The sequence below is a fragment of the Peromyscus maniculatus genome, chromosome 5 (genome assembly GCF_049852395.1).
Source record: "Peromyscus maniculatus bairdii isolate BWxNUB_F1_BW_parent chromosome 5, HU_Pman_BW_mat_3.1, whole genome shotgun sequence".
NCBI lineage: Eukaryota > Metazoa > Chordata > Mammalia > Rodentia > Cricetidae > Peromyscus > Peromyscus maniculatus.
Window position 1 is genome coordinate 87,270,149 of NC_134856.1, and position 25,157 is coordinate 87,295,305.

The window sequence follows — 25,157 nt, forward strand, 5'->3', positions numbered from 1 at the left end:
CATGTGGAACATACATCGCACTTCCCTTGGGGCTTTTTACAGGGTTCTCTTCAGTGAGATTTAAGACCAAAGTAGTAGTCGAGATGAGCTTACAGAACTGGTGAGAGATGGGGTGGGTTGTAGAGGCCGTGTGGGGACTCACCTGATCCTGCTGAGGCCCCCAAAGCCTTCTCTCAGCCACCTCCATACACGACACATGTGGCAGCTCCTGACCATTATAAAGAAAAGCCAACAGACAAAAGAATGGACCTTCTCTTGCTCACCTCGCCCGTGGGATATCGGTAGTAGTATTTGTCCTGTTCACGCAGTGCATACTCCTCAGGGTAGGTGTCTCTGATCTCCTCATAGGTTAGCTCCTCACACACACCCTGTCAGGAAGACCAACATTCATGCCAAGGAACTCCCCCATAGCACTACCTCAAATAAAGGGGGGTCTCAGGAAGCCACCAGGAAGGATTCCAGAGGCCCCTCGAGAGAACTCTCCACCCCCTGCCAGGCCTCCCCACAGCCATGCGGGCCCGTGACTCACAGCATCGATTTCGTTGAGTGCTTTCCACTGCTCATAGGGGAGCCTCAGTGCCTCCGCGGTCTGGATCGTGCTTTTCAGCTGGCTTGTCCACACACGGAGGTCCTTCAGATTCTGTTCCTCCACAAACTTGCTCAGGGCATTGGCAAACTGAGGAGACAGAGGTCACCCCAACTCTAGCTCCTTCCATAGGTTATGGTATATTCCAAACTTCCAGGGCCACTCAAACCTTATCAGAGACCAAGAGGCCTGACTCTACTTCTCCGTTTCTAGTCCACACTCCCATGTACACATACAGACACATGCAAATACCCACAGTATAGCATGGCAAAAACAGCAAAAAAATACACAGCATCCTACCCTTCTAAGGACCCTTCTACTCTACCACATGGTGGGAGCCAACCACCCTCCGGCCTCCAGTCAGTCCCTAGCCCGTTTCTTGTTTTCTCTCCTCTACCTTCTTGCCTCTGCTGGACAGGCCCGAGTCGCCCCCAATCTTGCCCTGCAGGTTGTACTCATTCTCGCCGTGCCGACACAGATAGATGGTCCGTGGCTGCACGTGGATATTCATCAGGTAGTACACAATTCGGCTCTGGATGTGGTCCTGCACTCGGTTCACCAAAAACCTCCGGCCCACGTCAATCACTTTGATGAACGACAAGTCCCTGCAAAGAAACATCATTGAGGACCACCATCCAGGCCTCCCTAGCCCTGGAGGGCAGCACACCTCACCCTAGGCCTAGCCAGCTTCTAGAATATTTGCTCCTGGGGGCCTGTAACAGTGATCGTCGTGAGTCTTCCCTAGAGTCAGTGAGTAAATGAAAGCAACAATTCCCACAGCCAGGCTGTTCAAGCCAGGCATCAGAGCTGGAGAGATGGCTCCCTCAGTGATGGATAAGCACAAGATTTGTACGTCAAGTGCAGATGCACCTTCTTAAAAAGCAAGGCACAGCCTGGTCTGTAATCCCAGAGCTGGGGAGACAGAGACAGGCTGTCCCCTGGAACTCACTGGCCAGATGGCCTAGACAAATCAGTGAGCTCCAGATTCAGTGAAAACTGTTAAAAACTATATAACTAGTTCCAGGCCCGCCAGGGCTAGAGTGAGACCCAGTCAAAACAAACAAAATGAACAAGCAAAAACCTAGTAAGTATCTTTTCAAGGAAGAGAGTAATTGAAGAAGACATTTTCTTATATTTATACTTTTTGGGGGTGGGTGGGTTGAACAGACAGGGTTTCCTGTGTAGCCTTGGCTATCCTGGAACTCACTCTGTAGACCAGGCTGGCCTCGAACTCACAGAGATCCACCTGCCTCTGCCTCTCAAGTGCTGGGATGAAAGGGGTGTGTCACCACCACCTGGTCTAAATATTTATACGTTTTAAAGACTTCTTTATTATTTTTAATTTAATATATATATATATATGTATGTATGTATGTATGTATGTATATATGCATACATCTGTGTGGGTCTGTGCACATAAGTGCAGGAACTTGTGGAGGCCAGAGGCATCCGATTCCCCTGCAGCTGGAATTACAATTGGTAGTGAGCTGCCTGATGTGGCTGCTGGAAACCAAACTCCTGTCATGCAGAAAAGCAGTAAGTGCTCTTAACTGCTGAACCTCTCATTTTGAACCTCCCCATTCACGACTATCTTCCTCTAAATGCCCCCATCTCCTGTGTTTTACTGTTAGTGCAGCCCTTTACACACAGAGGTGAGGCCACCCACTGAGGCAGGGCAGCCTAGCAGCAGTCATGTCCTCAAAGGACAGGCAGTCGCCAACAACTGCCAATAGCTCCTCCGCCAAAGGACAGGGCCTCGGGGACCCTCCCAAAGCCATTTCTAGAGTTTGCAGACATATTTCCGAGCTGTTTACGGGACCATCAAGATGACATTTCAAGCCCTCGTGTGGATAACTGAGGGGGTGAGCTCTGGGAAGCACCTGTCACATTTATCAGGGTCAAGAGGCTGGTAGCTGGCTTCATAGCAACTGATTCTCTTCATGAAGTCGTCCATGGCTTCTGCCGAGTTGCAGTCTTTGTAATCCGGGCTGGAGATTTTAACTTCCTGTAACATCACAAAGAGCAGCTGATGAATCACACTGGAAGGCTTTCTGCTGAGATTAAGCAGGATTTGGGCTTTCAAATGGGGAAAGCCCAGAAATTCTCAGAATAAAGACTATCCTACCCAGCATCTAAGAGGAAGAAAAAGAACGGGACGGTGGGGAGGGGTCAGGAGGTTTGACTGATGGCCTTACGGTTACACAGGGAGGATGTCTAGGAAGGACAGACACAGGAAACCCACAAGGTCCCATAAGGAACACATCTGGACCATACACGGAGGCGGAGGCGGGTCAGTCCAATAACTGAGTCAGCCTGGCCCTCAACTCAGCAGAACCCCACAGGAGCACACCGAGAGCAAGCCGTTGGTCCCAAAAGGCACATTAAGTGTTGCTCTTGGGCAGAGTCTCTCCACCTGTTCCAACAGAGGCAGCAGCCACCTGTGCTGGTCGGTGTGATGCCATCTAACTAGACCTGGTGCCTAGACCTTCAGATCTGCCCTTCTCGCACAAAGAGTCTCCTATAATTGGACAATTATGCCGAGAAACCCAGGTAGATGTTAGGGAAACTCAGACTGATTTTGGTCTTTTGAGGCACCGTCTTACTGTCTAGCTGTGACTGGGCTAGAACTTGCTATGTAAAGCAGGATGACCTTAGACCTTCCTAAAACCTCCTACCGCTCTCTGCCCAGTAAGTGCTGAAATGATTAGGCAGGCACCATCATGCCTGCCCTCATAACTGTTTTAATCCATGCTTCCACAACTATAAGGCAGACAGGAAGATGGACAGGCCTGGAGATGGACATTAGGGGGTTCCCAACATTTTTGCTGTTGGCTTTCTTTTGTTTGCTTGCTTTGAGACAAGCTCCCATGTACCCCAGGTTTCCCTTAAACCCACTACATAGCCAAGGATGACCTTGAACTTCCGATCCTCCTACTGAGGATCGGAAATCCCAAATGCTGAGATTCCAAGTATTCACACCACACCCAATTTATGCAGTGCAGGGAACTGAACCCACAGCTTTGTAGGTGGCAGACAAGCACTCTACACCAATAGAGCCACATCACATACACAGTTGCCCAAGAATCTGAATGTACTTATTGCTGCTGAACTGCACACTAAAAATAGCTATACAGGCCAGTTGCATATTATGTGACTTGTACAATAAAAACATAAATATAGGCCACAAATCCCTGGACCTAATCTGCAAAACTGCTTTTAGGTTTAATCAGGGAAAGATTTCTGAACACAGAGGATCAGGGCCTATAGCTAACCATGTGAATGACTAGAAAGCTACTACGAAGAAGACTCCTACCTAAGCTCAGGAGTGACCACACAATGGGAAAAGGATTTCACAGCTACACCATGCTTCACTATTAAGTGGAACAGGGAAAATAAACCCAAAGTAAAACAGTGAAGTCCTCTGTGGGCACAGCACTCCTGTTCCTCAAACTCTGAGCCTCTTCCTCCAGACCCACTCTTCCTCAAGTATGAGCTTGTTTCTTAGAAATGTTTGCAGATACTCCCACTGTCTCGAAGAAAAAGACCAATGAACGAAAGCAAAAATGTTTAGTATCCCTTTAAAAGTAAGGTGTATATTGGGCAAGGTGTAGTGGTACACACTTGTAATTCCAGCACTCGGGGAATAGGGTGCAGGATGTCTTGAGTTCAAGGCCAGCCTGGGTTACACAGTGAGATCTTTGGCATAGTGAGCCTTGGAGGCTTTGGTTAGTGTGAAAGCATTATTCCCTACTAGGGACTGGAAAGCGAAAGTGAACATCTGGATGGCCTCCCTTGTATGATGGGATGAGCTGCCCTTCATCCCTGGCTACTCCATCACCACTCACCTTTGGCCACCAGGTGAAACTACTCCGTCTGCCCCCTTTATCTACCATGCCCAACCAAGACTGTATACCTGCTGCTTGTCCTCAAAGTCCTTGGAAATGGCCTGGATGTCATTTAAGAGCACGTCCAGGTCACAGCCTATGCTAAGTTAATATCCCCATGTACTTCTACCGTCCCAATATCCACCTAAAGACACTCAGCCACACATGGAGCAGGGTGTTTGCTTCTCAGGGTGTAGTTACTATCCAGTCCTGACCTGGGTTCCCACCAGGACTGCAAATAACCTCACAGTATTAAGCGGCCATAGACAAACAGGGCTTCGTACTTGTCTTACCATGATGTTGGAGGCCACAACAGTAGGGTCATCACATACGGACTCAATGAAGAATACCTGGAGGAAGGAAGCAAGATAGAAATGTGAAAACAACCCACAAAAGGCCAACTTTGATGTCGCTGTGATACAAGAAAGGAAACCAGCAGGGAAGGGATGGGGCTGGGGAGATGCAAAGTAAGCCAGACTCAGACACTGCGTGCTTCCACTTACATGCAAAATCTAGATTTAAGTGTGTGTGTGCGTGCGTGTCACGACAGAGGAGGAAGACTAAAGGGAGGGGTGGGGAATGGCAGGTGAATGGAATACATGTACCATGAAAGCAGAATCCAAGGGACTATTTGGGGAGCGGACAAGGGCCATTATGTCAGAGAAAGGAGGGGCCAAGAGAAGACGGGAAAGCAAATAGGAACAAAGTGTAATGATGCCCATGTATGAAAATGTCTCGGTCAAACCCATTTTTTTGTGCTTTAGTACCAGAAGCACTTGCCTTGGTTTGTTAACCAAAATATTAATAAGGGGGAGGATAAGCACTGGGAAAGCATTACTCCATAAAACATCAACTTTGCATGGCCATGGCCTTCACCTTGTGCCAGGGAGGGAGGGCTCCACTGTCCCCAGGCACCTTGCCACAAGGAAGACCTTGTTTCAAAGCAGCAAAACGTGGACAACTAGCCAAAGGGGGGGGGGGGGGGAGCACCTCACACCTGCAATCCCAACGCTTAGCAGACGGAGGCAGAGGGATTGCTGCGAGTTTGAAGCCAGCCTAGGCAACAGAGTGTGTTCCAATGAACCTGGGCTACAGAGTGAGACCTGCCCCAACTACTCAAGACAGGAAGAGGCTGAAGCCAGAGTCAGGCAATCAGCTGCTCCCAAGGTGTTTTCCACTCTGAACTTGCTAGAGGAGGCAGATTTGGCTCACCTTGAAGTCATTTTCTTTGGCAAAATGAAGGATCATGTGTCTCCTCTCTCTAGTAGTGTTGGTGGCATCAAAAACCTGATAGAGGAGGAGAAGGCGGCTCAGAAAAACTGGTAAGAATACTTACCCAAGCCACAAAGAATTCAGTCTGTTGTTTCCAGAAATAAGCCCCAGATTCCTCCTTCTAGACACAGTTGTGTCCTGTCCCCTAACCTCTCCACAGTGCCCCCAGACTCCCTCCTCATCCTCGGCCCACAGCTCTCTCTGGCACAGCAGGGAAGCAGGGGTGGGGGTGGGGGTGCACCCAGGGACCTAGCAAGCAGTAACATACAAGGAGGGGCCAAAGAAGGACGCCTGGTTGCTGCTGTGGCTGGCAGCAACACAGTAGAGGCGGTGCCCAGATGCCCACTACACACGTGAGTGGCAGAGCTCTGTGCCAACATCCATCCCCGGATATGTTCCTGAGCCATGAGCTGCTCTGGGCCCTTGCTCCCTCCACCCTCAAGAACAGCCATTTGTCCCTGTTCTTACTGCACAGGGGGTCTCCACACTGCTCCCCCAGACTTACTGCAATCTGTCCTCCTTCCTTCGTCAGGTAACTCTTGACGTCTCTCAGGGCAGCCAAGGCACACTGTCTGCAAACGCACAGGAGGAAAAGCACGGGTCAGAACAGGCCCAGCCAAGCAGCCGCATCCCTAGGACACACACTGGAGCGCTAGTCCCAAGCTGCTCAGGGTATTCAGGTCTCTTTAGGTCCAGAGGCCTCCGACCTGAGCACCAGCACAGACACCCACCTCCACACAGCTGAGGGAGGCAGCCATCATGCCCGGCAACACGATGGGGTCAATGTGACCGAGAAACATTTGTATTTGGTTTTGTGGATTGTTTCGTTTTGCTTTGTTTTTCAGGCAGGGTCTAGCTGGGCTGCCCAGGCTGGCATTCAACTCTGTAGGCCCAAGCTGGCCGTAAACTCCCTGGACTCCTCTTACCTTAGCCTCTCCAATGTGGAGATTGCAGGCACCAGTTACCATGCATGCATGGCCTTCTTTTTTAATTTTTTAATCCTTTGTTCTTTGTCTTTCTTTCGTGGTACTGCTGAACTGAACTCGAGGCCTTGACAAGAGCTCTGGAGACAACAGCTCCAGACCTTTTTTCATTTTAGTTTGAGACAGGGTCTCACTAAGTTATTTAGTCTGGCTTTGAACCTACTCTGTAGCTTAGGCTGGCCTAGAATTTGCAGTCTTTCTGCCTTAATCTCCCGAATGCTGAGATTATAGAAGCAGCGCACCATGCTCAGCTTAAAAATAAAACCTGGGAGCGTTTTAAGAACTGGTGCCAAGGGCCAGGGACATAGCTCACTTGACAGAGTGCTTGCCTAACATGCATAAAGCCATGGGTTCAATCCTCGGCACTGTCTAAAACCAGGTTTGGTGGCACAGTCTATAATTTTCATACCGGAGCGTGGAAGCCGGAGGATCAGAGGTTCGACTTCAGCTACTTAGAGAGCTCAAGACCAGCCTCAGTGTCTGATCTGAGCTATATACATTAGTGCCAAGCCAGCCAGGGCTATATAACAAGACCCTAACTTAAAACAAAACAAAACAAAACAGTACTAATAAAATAAAAACGGATGCCAGAGCACACAGAGGGCCTCACTGGGCATGCCTGGGGCTGTTCCTGGCATCAGTGATTGGGACTTCTTCCCACGCCCAGCTGATGCCAGCACCATGCGGACCTGAAGAGCACCACCCCGTCCATCACCTGTAGCTTAAGAACTCTTCTGCAAATGGAAACTGATGGTTTCCAATGAAAGGGACTTTGTTCACTCCTGGCATGTGGCTGCTGCTCAACTGTCTCAGGGTGGCTCAGTTCATACTTCTGGGAGCAGATCAAAGCAGCCAGTCACAGAGAGGCCGAGAGACTTGTCCTACTGCTAGCTAGGTCTGATGGCCATCAACAAAGGACCAGCGTGCAGACTGACCTTTTCTTCCTCTTATAGAACCTGGCTTCAAAACAAAGGAAGCCACAGTAAAGCTCATAGTAAAGTGCTGGCCTTGCGAGCACAACGACCTGAGTTGGGTTTTCAGAACCTACAATGAAGGAAGAGGAAGAAGAGGAGGAGGAGAAAGAAGCAGCAGCTGCTGGATCTGGTGGTGTGCACTTGTAATCCCAGGGCCAGGGAGGTGGAGAGCCCTGGGGTTCACTGGCAGCCAGCCAGTCTTGTTAAGCTCTACAGTGACAGGCCTGGCCTCTAAAAAGAGGCCTCAGAACTGGTTCAGTGCTGCTAAGGCACTGCCAGCCTGTACACATGCATGAGGGCTTGAGTTTGCATCTCCAGCACTCACCTAAATGCCAGGCACGGTGCCACTTTCTGTAACCCTAGCACTGGGGATGAAGAGACAGGCAGAGCTCACTGGCCAGCCAAGCTAGTTCCGGATTCATCAGCAGACCCTGTTTAAGGGCTGGAGGGATGACTGAGCAGTGAAGAGCATGTGCTGCTGCTCTTCCAGGACCCAGGTCTGATTCCCAGCACCCACCTGGAAGACCACCACCTCCTCTAACTCCAGTACCAGGGGATCCAATGCCCTCTTCTGGCCTCCCCAGGCACCAGGCACTAACATACATGTAGGCAAAAGCCCATGCACATAAAAATAATTTTGTAAAGAGACCCTGTCTCAAAAGATAGAGAAGCAATACAGGAATATAGCTGATGTCCTCGGGCTTCCACACACATGGACACATACCACTTCACACTCACCTGTATCTATATATACATTGTATTGTAAAGTAGACAATGTCCAAGGAACATGCAAAGTCCTCCTCAGGCCTCCACACAATGTACACACACACACACACACACACACACACACAGGAAACACGGCAACTCAGGCTTACTTCCGGACTCTCATGGCTTCCTCATTGTCAGGGCGGAAGAAGTTGTAAGAGCTGTACTGCTTCACGGCTTCACGGCGATACTCTCCCACATTGAACACTAGAGGAAAGACAAGGACAGTCCTGGATGAGCCATCACGAACCAAAGAGAAAGCCAACCAATCCCTAGCTGAATAAGGAATCTCATATGCAAACAGTGTGGACTTCCCGCTTGTTATCCCCAGGTAACAGGGTCCAGATCAAAGGACAGCACCCATCACGCTTGCTGTACCTGAAGTTGTCTCCTAGGGACCAGACCCCAATCCCAGCCTCCCAGTGTGACCAACCAGAAACAGACTCTGAGAGCAGCCAAAATCCAGGAAAAAGCAGTTAAACTGTAGGAATAAGGATGTCACTCAGTTGTTAGAGTGCCTGTCTAGTATAGATGAAACTCTGGGCTGGATCCCAGCACCAACCAAAAACACTGGGCATGATGGTACATGCCTGTAATCCCAAAAACACTGGGCATGATGGTACATGCCTGTAATCCCAGCACAGAGATGTAGACAGGGGGGGTAAGAAGCTCAGTAGCTGTGTTGGAGACCACTGAGCTATGAAACATTGTCTCAAAATCATAGATAGACAGACAGACAGATAAAGACAAGACAGGCTGGTGAGTTAGCTCAGCAGTTAAGAGCACATGCTGCTCTTACAAAGGACCAGGGTTCAATTCCCAGCACCCACATGGAGGTTCACAGCCATCTGTAACTCAAATTTCAAGGGATCTGACTCCCTCTTCTGGCTGTCTCTTATGTCTGAGCATAAGGCATACCTATAGTACACATACATATATGTGGGCAAAACACCCATACATATAAAATACGGCGCATGCCTTTAATCCCAGTACTCGGGAGGCAGAGACAGGTGGATCTTTGTGAGTTTGAGGCCAGCCTGGTCTACAGAGCGAGATCCAGGAAAAGTACAAAGCTACACAAAGAAACCCTGTCTCGAAAAACCAATAAATAAATAAATAAATAAATATTTTTTACCTATGGTATCCCAACATAAGTCGGTCTCACTGGCCAGCCAACCTAGCCTACTTATTGAGCTATTAATTCTAAATTACCCCTGCCATGTCTAAATTAACCATGTTCCTGTTGGCACACCTATGGTGATGAGATCACATTTAATAGTTACTGCTTAGCATATGCAGACCTAGAGGCAAGCACTAGTATTAAAAAAAAAAAAATTCTTAGCACAGTGAGGGATACTAATCTTTATCCTCAAGATAATTCCCATTTAGTTGGGAAGACAGGGCAGAGGTGTATTAAAATGTCACCAATAGTACGCAGCATGAAGCTGCAGAGGACAGTCACTGAAGGAAGGCTACATGTGATGGGACTTTCAAAGAAAAAAGAACAAAGTCACCACAGGGAGCTTGATGAAGGTGAGGGTAAGTTGAGATAACCCAACTGGGAAACATGATCAGACTCCATAACTCAGGACAGTTTTATGCCTGTGAGCCACCACCGTGAGGGTACCAGCCATTAGCCTTGAGTCCTGGCTTACCTTTCGTTGGAACGCCTATCCAGTTGAGGTAGCGAGTCAGCTTCTTGGAGATGTAGGTCTTACCCCGGGCCGGGAGACCCACCATTACAATCACCGTTGGGGAGTTGGTCAGCTTCGGCCCACAGGCTGCAAAGACCAAGCCACAAGTCATCAATTAAAGAGCACAAGTTAATGGCCAGAGTCCCATGCCCAAAGACAGATTGTGAAGAATGGGACCAAAGTTGGGTATGGTAGTCCCAGTCCTTGGGAGACAGAGGCAGGAAGAAATGAGTGTTCTAGGGGATCCCAAACAGCTGAATTCCAAGCCAGCTTGGGTTACACAGAGAGTTAGTTCCAGGCCAGCCTGGGCAAAAATGTGAGCTATCTCAAAGCCAGCTTGGGTTACACAGAGAGTTAGTTCCAGGCCAGCCTGGGCAAAAATGTGAGCTATCTCAAAGCAACAAAAAAGAATAGCATTAAAGTTATGATGTCATTCCTGCCATCTGATGACCCAATGGGACTACACACTTCACCCCATCCCCACCTAGTGACCACACCCCTTGACCTTGTAGTTCAGTCTCACTTTTCAGGCAATATTTGGCAATGGCAGTTCCAAACATAAATGTACAATCAGACATGGAGGAACTGAGCCCCAGACGGTGATTCCAGTTCCTAGCAAAATAGTGTAATAACATTTCTTGGGGGTACAAGGATGGAACCCTAATGCCAGGGAGGGTAAAAATTTTTGTTTTGTTTTGTTTTGTTTTGTTTTTTGTTTTTCAAGACAGGGTTTCTCTGTGTAACAGCTTTGGCTGTCCTGGAACCGATTTTGTAGACCAGGCTGGCCTCAAATTCACAGATATACACCTGCCTCTGCCCTCCCAAATGCTGGGATTAAAGGCGTGTGCCACCACGCCCTGCCAGGGAAGGTAAAATTAGCAGTAGGGAGTAATGATTTCCTAAATCAGTATGTAAATTGAGCAAACAGGTGGGAAACAGACAGAAGTGAGCCCCAGAAACCGAGAGAAGACAACCCATTTACTAAACTCCAAAGACTTGAAAAAAAAAAAACAAAAATTAAACGGTAAGAGTTTATCAAGGGAAAGTAGGTCAGGGACCCAAAATGCTGGGCCCCCTGGCTGGGCACCATGCCTGTGCCTCTCACATCCTCCCTGACCACCCTCCTCCATCCCTCCATTCTGCTGCCAGGATCTGATGGATGCCAGGTTCAGAGGAACGCCTGAGTCTGCCAAGGTAATGGCCAGTCAGAGGAGCCTAAGTAAGCTGGTTACTAAGTCCTGGGCAGGCTCCCCAGAGACACTCTTGCTTGTGATGAATGAGTGCCCTGTCTGTCTTTAGAATCTCAATAAGATGGAACACCAGGGACAGAAGTTTCCAGAAAGGAGCCAAAAGAATCCTGCTAGACAAACTAAAGTTCCAGTATTTCCTTGGCTGTCTCTTCATCACTGAGTCTCTTGGGCGACTCCTGCATCCTGGCGACAAGTGAGCTTACAAGCCCAAGAGGCTGCCTGCCAACTCCAGCCCAGCTGGCCTTCTCCCATCCCAGACACAGGCTGCACAGCCTGCAGGAAGAGATGAGAGTCATGCCACCACCCTAGACAGATGTCAGATCTAGATAGAGGCTCATGGGAAGTCTAAGCATTAAGGGGGACGCCAATGTGGATCTTTTGCTTCAGACTAAGGTCTGATTAGAAGAAAGCATTCATGGCAAGGGGTGAGTGATCTCTTTGATAACAGGGACCTGGGTGAGGGGTGTGAGGCTATCTAGACAAGAGAATTCAGAAGCCAAAGACAGCCCTTAGGAACATTCCCCAGGAATGCATTCCAGAGGCCCTGGAAAGAACAGATACCTAGAAGACAGAAGCTCTTTCCCTCCAGCTAATGGTGGCTTCTCCTGCCCTTATGACGACACTGAGCCATTACAACTGAAAGCATCCAGAGATGCCTGGAGACAGGCAGCCCTACATGCATGTGTCCATGGGCAGTGTCTGCTGAAACTGTGTCAAGGATGCAGAGGCAGAAGCAGGCTGAGTTATCAGATCAGGGATTAAGTCTATCTACTAATCACAGGAACAAATCTCCTCTGGCAGTAGACACTCTGGAAAAGAAAAAACCATACCGTAGACTCAGGAGAGTGCTGTTGGATTTCAAGTGCAAATAAACCTAGATCACTCTCTTAGTTGACAAAGCACAAGTCACTCTTCCCATCTGCTCAAAGCTGAGGAGCTCAAAGGAACTGCCAAAGCAAGTGTAGCTTTGTCACCCAGACATCTGAGCAAGGGTCTCACTGAACAAATAATGTCCTGCCCCTGGCCACAGGTTCTTTTCTTCATAGACATTTTTACCTTTGAAGAAGAGACACCAACCATGACCCCTCACCCTCCATTTCACAACATCCCCTGGATCCAATCCTTAACTTGGATGCTTCTTCCCACAATCAACTCAATATATTGACTTCAACATAGGATTTCCTAAGACAAACATAATGCCTCCTTTCCTTTTATCTAAATGTTCAATGTTTTGTACCAGGGTTTTTAGCAATAAATCTCAGTATTAACTTAAATAAGGGTAAAGAATACACAGATGTTCCGTTAAAGTATGATGGCTGATCTCCATTTGTCAACTTGACTAGATTTAGAGTCACCATGGAAACACACCCCTGGGCTATCTATGAGAATGTCTCCCACTGGGTTACCTGATATGGGAAGACCCACTCTAACTGGGTGGCACCATTCCATGAGTGTGGGCAGGCCTGAAGAAAGGAAGAGAGCTGAACACCAACATTCAAATCCCTCTGCTTCTGGACAGAGATGCAGAGACCTGACTGCCTCACGGTCCTATTTCCACAACTTTCCAGCCACAGTGGACTGAACCCTCAAACGAGTCAAAATAAACACTTCCTTCCAGAAGTTGCTTTTGTCATGGCAATTAGAAAAATAACCAATATGTGGGGAGAGAAGCCATTGTCTAAAGAGAGCTAGGCCCCGGTGGGCCTAGATTCATACTAAAAGTATTGCCCATGGTTAAGGCCATGGTTCCTTAAGATTCACAGGAAGCCACCACATCCCAAGAGCGGAGCCAGCACTCTACAATGTCATTAGGCTTATTTGCTTATATACTCATGAGACCAGTGATCTGGATGCTTGGGGGAGGGAGGGGGAGATGACATGTGGACAAACTGAGGCCAGCATTCCTGAGGAGTCCCTTTGAGCTCAGACCTGCCTACCCACAGACTAGGTCCATCATTGTTAGTTCTTAACACAGCCTTGTAATTTATGCCAGCTTCCTGCAGGTAAATGCACACAAAGGAAAACCAGAAGACCAGCTGGGGAGCTACAGGATAGGGTGGCTGAGGGATAAATTATGGGAAGAAAAAACCTGACAGGTAGTTAAACCCCCAACTTGAACAGTGCTTGTCTAGCTCAATTGAGAGGCAGATGCACACCTGAGTCCTAACCTCAACACTTCTTCCTAAGTGATTAATATCTTCGATAACATGTGACCAAGTGGATCATTGAGACAGCCGACTTCAACCATCCCACCATCTGATGCCCACAACTTATTTTCCAAATATATACCTGGGAAGATCCTTAGCTGTGGCCCCCATACCTCATCCATGCTTGGTTCTACCCAGACAGTTTGCAAAATGTTATCATTAGAAAAGGATGATACGCCAGGTGGTGGTGGCCCACGCCTTCAATCCCAGCACTCGGGAGGCAGAGACAGGCGGATCTTTGTGAGTTCAAGGCCAGCCTGGTCTACAGAGCGAGATCCAGGACAGGTACCAAAACTACACAGAGAAATCCTGTCTCAAAAAACAAAAATAAATAAATAAATAAATAAATAAATAAATAAATAAATAAATAAATAAATAAATAAAGGATGATACATCCTCTCTATCCTCTTGTGTAAGCATGTGCATTATGCTTCACTACAAGCTCAAAGGAAAAACACAGAAGGATCTGTTTAGGACAGACAGACAGCTGTGAACTCCGAAGGGACCATCTCCCCAGCTGCTAAGAGAACTGAAGCCTTTCCACAGGAACCACCTCAGTCTACTTCCATCAAGCGAGGGGAAAACTGAGCTGTACAGAAGACTTGGATTGTATAGGTATACTACCACACTAAGACCTCTCGGAAAACGGGCTTAACCTGCCTGGCCCTCAGAACATAATAAATACCAGCAACAGGAGGAAGGCAATGCATGCCACATGGTTGTTCACTAGACGAAAGCATCTCTCCTGGCATCATCAGATCGGCCTGTAGCACCCTCCAAGTCTGATGGGGTAATATGAAGAGAGCGTGCCTCAGCAGAGCGTACTTGGCAATGTGGGAGCAAGGAAAATACAGTTAATAGATGTCTCTCTCTCTCTCTTTTTTTTTTTAAAGCTGTGATACATGGAAATAAATTGATGTTTTAAATTAAGATATTTTCTATTCATTTTACATACCAACCACAGATTCCCCTGTCCTCCCTTCTCCCGCCCCCAGCCTTCCCCGACCAACCCACCCCCCATTCCCACCTCCTCCAAGGCAAGGTCTCCCATGAGGAGTCAGCAGAGCCTGGTACATTCAGTTGAGGCAGGTCCAAGCCCCTCCTCCCTGCACTAAGGCTGCGCAAAGTGTCCCAGCATAGGCACTAGGTTCCAAAAAGCCAGCTCACACACTAGGGACAGGTCCAGATCCCACTGCCTGGGGGCCCCCTAAACAGTTCAAGCTAAACAACTGCCTCACTTATCCAGTGAGTCTAGTCCAGTACCATGGGAGTTCCTAAGCTATTGGTCCACTAGTTTGGCTAGTTGTCTCTGTACTTTTTCCAATCATAGTCTTGATATCTCTTTCTCATAGAATCCCTCCTCTCTCTCATCGACTGGACTCCTGGAGCTCTGCCTAGGACCTGGCCGTGGATCTCTGCATCTGCTTCCTTCAGTCACTGGATGAGGGTTCTATGATGACAGTTAGGGTATTCAGCCATTCGATCACCAGAGTAGGCCAGCTCAGGCACCCTCTCAACTATTGCCAATAGTCTATGGTGGATTCATCCTTGTGGATTCCTGAGAACTTCCCTAACACTCTGCCTCTCCCTATTCCCATGATGTCTTCATTTATCATGGTATCTCTTTCCTTGCTCTCCCACCCACAAGGGACAAGCTGGAATACCTTCGCTGGGCAGTTGTGGCACACGCCTTTAATCCTAGCACTCGGGAGGCAGAGCCAGGCGGATCTCTGTAAGTTCGAGGCTAGCCTGGTCTACAGAGTGAGATCCAGGGCAGGCACCAAAACTACACAGAGAAACCCTGTCTCAAAAAACCAAAAAAAAAAACCCACAAACAGCTCTCCTTCATGGTTACAGTGTACATGCTTACCATGGATCCCTTGTCCCCTAATATCTAAATAATCTGATGCCCACTGAATGGCCTTGAATTCACAACCCCATATCTCTGCCACACACTGCAATGGGGTGTCTTAGTGACTCAGTGAAAACTTTGGGAGGTAATACAATGTAAAATAGCAGTGCTAATAAGCATGCAGTGCCAAAAGTCCAGAACCCTGAGTTAAAAGCCAAGCCTCATCACCACCTTGGATCTTAGACACATTCATCTCTTGGTGTCTTCCTTTCCTTTTCTATACAATAGTGGGATGCTTCAGAAGCTGATCGTGACAATGAGCTGCCACATAACTCACCTGAAATGACTGCTATAAATATGCCTGGCTGGGCACCAACAAGATAGAATTTGGTGTATTACTCCCATGTACTTAGGAAAAATAAAACATTGAGGATGGGCAAGATGGCTTTGTGGGTAAAGGCGCTTGCCTCTCAAGTCTGAGGACTTAAATTCAATCTCTAGAACCCACTTAGGACAAAAGAACCAAGTCCACAGAGCTGTCCTCTGACCTCCACATACTCTCCATGGCATGCGTCACCCTCTTCCTCATAGTAAGTAAATAAACTCTTTTAAAGAAGACCTTTTTGTAGCTGCTGTTCCAGGCAACTCTGTGCAGTCAATTTTAATAATGTCCCTTTGCTCCTTTGTACCTACATCTACTATATCCCAAGCCACCCATCATACTGCCTGAGGCTGGGATAGCTCACGGCCCAGATGCATTGAATATACAAAAACATCATCTTCTTGAAAATGGGGAACTGGAGTTCAAAGCAGGTAACAGCACCCAACTATGTAGCAGGCTGCAAATTTTCAGTGCAGGTAACAAAAAAGGCAACTCTTTTTTTGGTTTTTCGAGACAGGATTTCTCTGTGTAGCTTTGCGCCTTTCCTGGAACTCAATTGGTAGCCCAGCCTGGCCTCGAACTCACAAAGATCCGCCTGGCTCTGCCTCCCAAGTGCTGGGATTAAAGGCGTGTGCCACCACCGCCAGGCCTTTTTTTTTTTTTTTTTTTTTTTAAATTTCAAAACCAGGCTAACCTTGAACTCAGAGATCTATTTGCCTGACCCTCCCTCTTGACTGCTAGGTTTAAAAGTATGCACCACTATGCCAGGCCTTTCAGATTTGTCTGTTCTTTATGACTATTCTTTTAGTTTTATCTGGACAATTTTCTTAATGCCCTCCAGCAATAAGCCTCAGGAGTTGGCTGCCAACCTCTGACATGGATGCAGACCGAATGGAAAGATGGTAAAAGGGCTGGAGCTGGAGCAGTTAGAAGGGTTCTTGCCCAACATTCACAAAGCCCTGGGTTCAATCCCTAGCACCAAGGAACTCCGGCATGGTGGTGCACATTTATAATCCCAGCATCTGGGAAGAGAAGGCAGGAGGATCAGAGGCTCAAGGTCATCTCCACACCATTGTGAGTTCAGTCAGATCATGTATGAAAAATAAGAAAAGTTTTAGGTGAATGAAAATTCACAAAATAGGCTGGGTGTGGCAGCACATACCTTTATTCCATCTAAGTGGAGGCCAGCCCAGTCTACATAGTTTCAGGCCAGCTAGGGCACAAAGAAATCTTGTCTCCAAAAAAAAAAAGTCCACAAGATTCTCAATGTCAACACAAAAGAAATAATTTCTCTATTGCAGTCAATTGAGTATAGGAAACATAGCACTTAAAATATGGATATGCACTAAATATCCTAGCTGTAGATATTTGTATGTGAAAGCTACACCCTAGTATCACACGCAAGAATTCCAGAAGCAGGTGAGCTGGTCACCTTAATCCGTCAGCTTTAGATACACACCTCAAGCTCTGAATAATTCTGACAGCAATTCTTTGCAAATCTCTCAACTCCGTGACAGACGTGCTAGCTCATGGAGGCTAATGATCAGGTTCTGATGCCAGGAGGAGGGACACTCAGATGCACCGTGATGTCCCTCAATATTACTACTGAGCCAGCCCCACTGAACTTAGGGTCCTTGCAAAAGTTGTCATGGTTCCTGAAGACCCCAAACAAGGGAAGATCACACACATGAAACCACCCAGCTTTACACATACATATAAAACCAGCCCTTATTTTGTGTGGCCAATTTCAGTCTGAAAAATATGCTATAATTTTAAAGGTCCAGAAGGGACAGGGGTCTAAATTTGGTCTTGGCCAACTTTCCCTGTTTTGGTTGTTGTTATTATTTATTTGTTGGGCAAAGTCTCACTCTGTAGTCCAGGTTTATGATTCTCTTAACCTCAGCCTTCTCGGTTACCCGGTTACAGCACAATGAGATTATAGGTGTGTCACCAGGTTTGACTCCTCCCTGGAGCATTTTTATCAAGGCAGTCCCAGCGCGCGCGCGCGCGCGCGCGCGTGTGTGTGTGTGTGTGTGTGTGTGTGTGTGTGTGTGTGTGTGTGTGTGTGACAGGGCTTGGAGAAAGAAGACCTGCCAAGCCCTTGCCCCTGACTTCTTTGTCCAAAAAAAGAAAAGGAGACGTGTCTTGGGGACCGGTCCCACCAACGTCCTCAGGTCCAGCAGAGAAGACCTCCTGGAGGTGTCTTATACTGCACCACAGGGAAGCTAGGGTCAGGTCAGCAGGGAAGCCAGTGACTCGCAAAAGAGCTGTCATGTCCTGTGATGGCCATCCTGTGAAACGTGGCAGTGGAGAAACCTACCCTGCAGCCTGGTGCTCAAGTGTCCCCAAGGCGACAGGAAAACACCTCCCGGCTTTGCCAGTGGATTCCATGGTTACATCTTAAGCTACAAACGTGGCCTGAGCAACACGCCCACTAGGAAGCTCATTTCTGTCTACCCCCATGCGCTCCTGGGCGCGCCGCCTAGAAGGGAGACATCGCCTTAGAGCAATTCCACCCGCCCTTTCCAGATGCACCTTTCCCCAGCTAGGGGTGGAATTGAACGAAACCTTCCCAAATCGTTTACCGACCGCAACAGGTGGGGCACGAAGGCAAACTGCCAGCAAATTCCGTGCTCGGGGTAAATGAGTGCGCCTGTGAACCACCACCAGTGTGCAGTCACCAAACCCAAAGACCATCCCTAACACCAAGAGCCTGCAATCGCAGGAGTGAGGGTGAACATGGAAAGAGACAGAGGTGCAGAGAGAGATACGAAGGAGGGAGAGAGGGAGAGAGTGAACCTGAAAAGACCCAAAGAAAAGGGGCGGGCGGTGGCGACGGCGGCCGCGCCCCAGTTGCAGTCGGTCTCCGGGTCTCTTCGGCCTCTGGGAGGCGCTGGCTCCGTGATCTCTGGCCAGGCCGGGCACACAGAGAGGTTTCCGGAGCCACAGCGCCCCTGCAGCCCAGTCCGAGAGACGCAGCCCGCCGCCACCCCCGCCTCGCCCCGCCGGCCGGCACGAGTGCGCTTCCCGCAGAGGGGAACCGGCACAAAGCCGCTGCACACACAATGGCCGGGCTCTGCACGCGGCGCGGTCTGCAGCCTAGCCCCCCGCGCAGCTGCACTCACTTCTGGGCAACGAGGGTCGATGATCGACAGGCACCCAGATCTTCTGCACCCGGCTCTGAGTCAGTTCCAAAGGCATTTTCGTAGCTGCACTCGGCGACCCGCCACCCCAGGAGGCTCCGACTTGGGGAGAAGAGCAGTTGCAGATCCCCCCCGGAACAAAGGACAGGAAGGGTGCGTCCGCCTGCACGCGGCTGGGCGCTCCCTTGCGCTGCTTTGGAAAATGTGCTTTGTGCGAAGTCTTGGAGGATCGCCTGAGCGGAGACACGAGACGGATGAGATCGGCGCGGGCTTGCGGCTGCGCGCACTGCTGGCTGGCTGGCTGATCGGCTCTGTTCAGAAGCTCAGGGATGCTCCAGCGCAGTGACAGCCGAGCTCCCGCTACCCAGCACTGCCACTTGCTCCTCTCCTGCTCTATCGGGATGCCACACGCACTGCCCGGCCTTTTAAGATCTGACCGGTAACGCGGCGCGTCAGCCTCGGGGCGGGCCGCATTCTTTGCGTCCCAGCCCCCTTTCACGTGGAGAGAAGGGTGGGCAAGGCCAAGAAACAGCCTGCTGCCGCCCCCTGCGGGCCGGCGAGGGCAGCACGCTCTGCTCCTGCAACCCAGTCGGGCTCTTTCGTCCTCTTTTACTTTCCCAAGCCGATCTATCCCCCAAGGGCACCAGGCACCGAGTCCCCAAATAATTTGAGCCACTTTCTTAAGCTGTGCTTAGAAGGGACCAGGGACCTGGTAATGTCCGATGTAGTTCGTCGACAGCCCCACCCCCATCCCCTCACACACGCAGCCAGTGCGAGGTAAAAGCATCTCCAGACGCTATGTTTAAAACAGTATCTTCCCCATTTAGCCTTGCAAGCAGTGGGGCCCCAACACCGAACATCACAGTTACAAGCTTTGGGGGGCCGACACAGTCCAAGAGAAGACCCAGGTCAGAACTGCCTCCTGTTAACACTTGTGTGTCTTCAGCCACTGCTGTCACTGCCACCTCCGGGCACGGGCACGTATTTTTTTCCTGAAATATTTGTCCCGTAGAAACCTATGCTTGGGCAGTGTTGCCACCCCCTCATCCAGTCCCCTGTTGCTAGGCGCTTGGAGGGGACAAAAATTTAAAGAAAATAAACTTTGGGATAGAGGGGAGTAATTGGTATCTTTATTTTCCCTTTCAACGTGGGCCGTATTCCATAGACCTTTCTCTCTGTGAATAGTGAATAAAAAGTAGATCCCGTTCCTATCTTCATTACTGGACCATAAGCCCCGAAGCTTATAGTCCAGGGGTAGCCAGATCCTAAATTCATGTCATTTCCTCCCGCACACCCTGCCACTTTTAGTTTGATGTGAACATGCCCTGGCTTCCTTTCCCGATATTCGCACTTTGCATAGGCTGGAGATACAAGTCAGGCATGCAGTGAACTGCCACACGCCATTCATTCAGCGACAATGTGGGGGTCTTTGGGCGAGGAGGCATGACACTTTAAATGTGCCTTTAGCGAGTGAAGCCTCTGCACAGAAGCTTTGCCCTGCCCTGCCTAGCGGCGAGCTGCACACGTCGCGATGAAGCTGGGCTGTGATTGGAGGCGCTCGCGGAACCCCACACTGCAGTGGAAAAGTCTGCGCAGAGGCTGCCACACGTCGCGCACGTCCTGCATGCTTTGCTGGGAGGGCGCCGGCTCCCAGGCGGCGGGCGCAGCTGCTCTGCTCCCAACCCAGCCTGCCCCGCCCGGGACCTCCGCCTTCTCCAGCAGCCTGGAGAGCCCAGGAGACCTGGAGCGCCCAGAGGACCTGGAGCGCCCAGGAGACCTGAAGCACAGAGAGTCGCCCACCTGGCTAGTAGATCCCGGAGACCTCCGGACTCTGACCCCCATTCCCGCACCGCATCCTCCCCCGCCACCCTCCTCAGAGCCTGCCCCCACCCCCAAGCCAGCTTTGCTGACCATCTGGTATCTGTGCTCAGGCTTCAGAAACCCGGTGCATTGCACTTGAACTTGTTTTTCTGCAGTGAGAGCAAATGCCAGAGGTGACACCCTAGAATGCCCAAGGGAGAGTCTCCACTCCTGAAATAAGAGTGGACTGACTCGACAAGGAAAATATCAAGTGTACGTGTCTCCAGGAAGTGTCCCCCTCACTGGGTTTGCAGGGTGCAGAGCAGGAAGCTGGGGGTGGGTAAAGGTGCATCCCTGCCGAGAGACACCCACTTTCCTGCTCCCCAGCACCCATAGTGCACCTGGACACATGGTAAAGTTTCCACTGGTTTTGTTTGTTTTCTTTGTTTGAGGGAGTTTTCCTATGTAGTCCAGACCGGCCTAGAGCCTAGAGCTTGCTCCTTCTCAGCCTGGTATTACAGACCTGTGCTATGCCCTTGGCTGCCCACGTGAGGTTTTGCAGACACCTACAAGCCTGTCCAGTGGCCAGGCGGCATCCCTTCACCTCAAAGCTTAGAAACAAATTGCTGGGAGTTCATGGAGAACAGGGTGGGAATGGCACCAGTAGAGACCAATCTTTATTTATAGCTTGCATCATATGTTTAAATCTGCTTTTCATTATTTTTATTAATTAATTTATTTATTTTACATCCCAACCGAAGCCTCCCCTCCCTCCTCTCTTCCCACTCCCTCCTCCTCCTCTCCTTCACCCGTCCATTCACCCCTCCTCCATAATCACTCAGAAAGCATCATGCCTCCCATGTTTTACTATGCAAAACACTGCATAGCAAGCTGCCATAAGACCAAACACCTCTCCCTGTATTCAGGCTGGGCAAGGCAATCCAGCATGCGGAATGGGTTCCCAAGAGCCAGTCAAAGCACCTGGGACAGCCCCTGCTCCCACACATAGACCCAGCTACACAACTGATCATTTTATATATATATATATAAATATATATATATATATATATATAGAGAGAGAGAGAGAGAGAGAGAGCCTAGGTCAGTCCCATGCAGGCTCCCTGATTGTTGGTTCAGACTCTGAGTTCCCATGAGGCAGGCTATTAGTTTCTGTAGGTCTTCCTGAGATGTCCCTGACCCCACTGTTTCCTACAATCCTTTCCCTGTATGCTCAGCAGGACTCCCTGAGCACAGCCCAAAGTTTGGCCATGGGTCTCTGAATCTGCCTCCATCAGTCACTGGATGAAGGATCTCCAATGACAACCAAAATCTTCACCAACTCCACATCCGACAGAAGGCTGGTCTCTAAAATATATAAAGAAATCAAGACACTAGACATCAAAAAGGCAAGTAATCCAACTAAAAAATGAGGGTACTAACCTAAACAGAGAATTCTCATCAGAAGAATCTCAAATGGCAGAGAAACACTTAAAGAATGTTCATCATCCTTAACCATCAGGGAAATGCAAATCAAAACGACTGAGATTCCATCTTATACCTGCCAGAATGGCTAGATCAAAAAAAAAATTGGGAATCAATCTACCTCAAGACCCAGTGATACTCTTGGGCATACACCCAAAGGATGCTCAATCATACTACAAGGACACTTGCTCAACTATGTTCATAGCAGCTTTATTCTTAATAGCCAGAACCTGGAAACAACCTAGATGCCCCTCAGCCAATAGTACATTTATGCAATGGAGTACTACTCAGCTATTAAAAACAATGACATCATGAAATTTGCTGGCAAATGGAAGGGACTAGAAAATATCATCCTGAGTGAGGTAACCCAGACCCCAGAAAGACAAGCATGGTATGTACTCACTTATAAGTGGATTGTAACTGTAAAGTAAAGGATAACCACACTACAAACCACAGACCCAGAGAGGCTGGGTCACAAGGAGGGCCCAAGGGAGACACTCAGATCTCCCTGGGAAGAGGAAATAGAGATCTCCAGGTTGGACTGGGAGTCAGTGGGAATGGGAACTTGTGGGATGGGGTTGGGGAGTGGGCGGAGGGGGACAGTGCTGAGAGAGATGACTAGAAAGGGGGGGCTTTACAGAGTCAGGTAGAAGCCTGATGCATGGGAAGCTTCCATGAGTCTGCAAGGATGGCCCAGGCTAAGACTCTTGGCAGCAGTGGAAGCGCGTAGCCTGAACTGGCCATCCCCTCAGATCGGACTGGCGACTGAGGAGATGTTTAAATCTCTTCCTTTAAGGTCAGCCCTCGAGGCAGGAGGTAGGCAAGCATTCTCAGCTGGGGCACTTTCCCTGCCCAGGTGCCAACAAGGTAGTGGGTGTCCAAAACAAAGACTGTTCTCCAGTCACCTCTGCTACCAGATAGGCAAGAGGAAGTTGACTTAACCCCTGTAGGGTTCCAGATAGCTAGATCTAGATGAGATGTGAAGGACACAGCTGAACTCACACTTGTTGGTTGGGTCTTTTGAAGTGGTCAGCTTGTAACCCTAGGTAAACGAGCGGGCTCAGGGAAGGTAAAATTGCTTCAATATGATACCCCGCAGGAACAACTTGGCTGCAACTACATCCCAAATTCACCTCCTTAGGTTGTTGTTTAGCCATCTTCCTGACTCCTTCCTTCCATTCTGTTAATACACCCTTATCTTTACCTCCAATGTGGCCCCCTAGGGCTTCACTAACTCCCAGGTCTCCGCGGTGGATATTATGAACTCAGCCCTTTTAGAAGAGGCTGCCAGGAATTAGAACATTCTTTAAGATGGATTTCTTATAGCCAGGCGACTCCAATTGGTAGGGCTGATTGACAATTTCCCTTAGACTCGAGTTACAATCTAGACCCCAGGAAAGCCAAAAGAAACTACTGAACAATCTAGTCCACATTCCACAGCCCCCCACCTCTTGTTTATGGGAAGGAGTAAAGGAAAGATTGAAGATTAGAAAGGTCAAGGAATTGAGCCAAAGACCAAGGAAGGAAGCAGTTAGCAAGATGGTTGGTTTGTGGCCAGTTTGTTCTGTTTTAGAAACAGAATCTCATGTAACCTGGGCTGGCCTTGAACTCCACATTTAGCCAAGAAATTACAAGCATGAGCCATCATGCTTGGTTTATTTGGTGCTGAGGACCGAACCCAGGGTTTCAGGAATACTAGGCAAGCACTCTAACAACTGAGCTATATCCCCAGCCCTGTGTGAGTGCATGTGTGCACACACGAGTGTGTGTGTGTGTGTGTGTGTGTGTGTGTGTGTGTGTGTGTGTGTGTGTGTGTGTAGGGTGATCAAATACTTGGCACAGCAGCAGATAGCTGTCCCCTCCCAAGTGGTCACATAATAGACCTACCCCAACCCAAGGTGCTGAGTACGACCCTAAGCAAGGGAAGACTTTCACCTGGGCCAGTTAAGTTGTTTGGTAGGAAAGAACAGAGAAAGGCCTCATCCTGTACATGAGATATTAGCATGGCAATTACCTAAAATGATACCCTCATACTCACACCCCACCAAACACTTGCTGGATGGAGTACTCTCTGTGCGAAGTCAGTGAGCAGGGTCTAGCCTTAGCAAAAAGGACAAGGAAGCACTTTTCCTCCGTAACTTTTGTTCCCATCCTCTGGCCAGGGTCACCCAACCCTTACCAGTGTGGCCAAGATGTGGCGATCCACCACAGCAACAAGCAACTCCATTTCCTCGCTCTTGCACCAGCTACTTAGAGTTAAACGTTTAAACCACACTGGTGCCTACACCTCCTCCCCAGGGAAAGAAGGATGGCCGTAACAAGCTCTGGCAGGCTGTGAGCAATCTCATGGTGCTAATTAGACCCAGAGTGCTATTGTTTGCTTGCTTGAAAGATGCCACGTATGAAAGAGTGAGGCAGAACATCAAATAAACAGCAAAACCAAACCTTTATGTCGCCACCCATCATCCAAAGATGGGGGAAGGTGACTTTTTGTTTGTTTTTCGAGACAGGTTTTTTTGTTTGTTTGCTTGTTTGTTTGTTTTTCCTATGTTAATAGCGCTGGCTGTCCTGAACTCCCTTTGTAGACCAGGCTGGCCTTGAACTTACAGAGCTCCTACTATCAGGTGACTTTTATCAATGAAATACTTGTGACTTGTATATGAATAGACATAGAGGTCGGAGGCTAGCTGCACAGAGAACACAGGGGGTTCCCAAATCCACTTCATAGATTATGTGTTTATTTATGGATTTTCAAAACCTGGAAGCTGCCAGGCATGAGGAACCACTACTGTAGCCCAGCACTCAAGTGCTGGGGACTAGGAGATCAGCGAGTTTCCCTGCAGGCTTGGTGGCACACACCTGTAATCCCAGCACTTGGGAGGA

At 49.0% G+C, this 25,157-nt stretch overlaps 1 protein-coding gene across 9 annotated transcripts in view; it reads right to left on the bottom strand.

Moving 5' to 3' along the window:
* Window positions 1-25,157, bottom strand: part of Pfkfb3 (6-phosphofructo-2-kinase/fructose-2,6-biphosphatase 3) — an 85,504-nt gene that overhangs the window by 10,990 nt on the left and 49,357 nt on the right. For 2 of the 9 annotated variants that reach the window (XM_076572832.1, XM_076572833.1), the window contains exons 2-11: window positions 14,301-14,439; window positions 10,120-10,245; window positions 8,575-8,671; window positions 6,248-6,314; window positions 5,683-5,757; window positions 4,764-4,820; window positions 2,467-2,591; window positions 984-1,191; window positions 530-676; window positions 264-368 (exon numbers count right to left, since the gene is read on the bottom strand). In XM_076572832.1, coding sequence (XP_076428947.1) covers window positions 264-368; window positions 530-676; window positions 984-1,191; window positions 2,467-2,591; window positions 4,764-4,820; window positions 5,683-5,757; window positions 6,248-6,314; window positions 8,575-8,671; window positions 10,120-10,245; window positions 14,301-14,370 — 1,077 coding nt within the window. In that variant the 5' untranslated portion in view covers window positions 14,371-14,439. Of the gene's footprint in view, window positions 1-263; window positions 369-529; window positions 677-983; window positions 1,192-2,466; window positions 2,592-4,763; window positions 4,821-5,682; window positions 5,758-6,247; window positions 6,315-8,574; window positions 8,672-10,119; window positions 10,246-14,300; window positions 14,440-18,974; window positions 19,407-25,157 lie in introns of those variants that run through there. The other 7 variants (XM_006990183.4, XM_006990184.4, XM_006990186.4 and 4 more) reach the window with 6 other exon arrangements.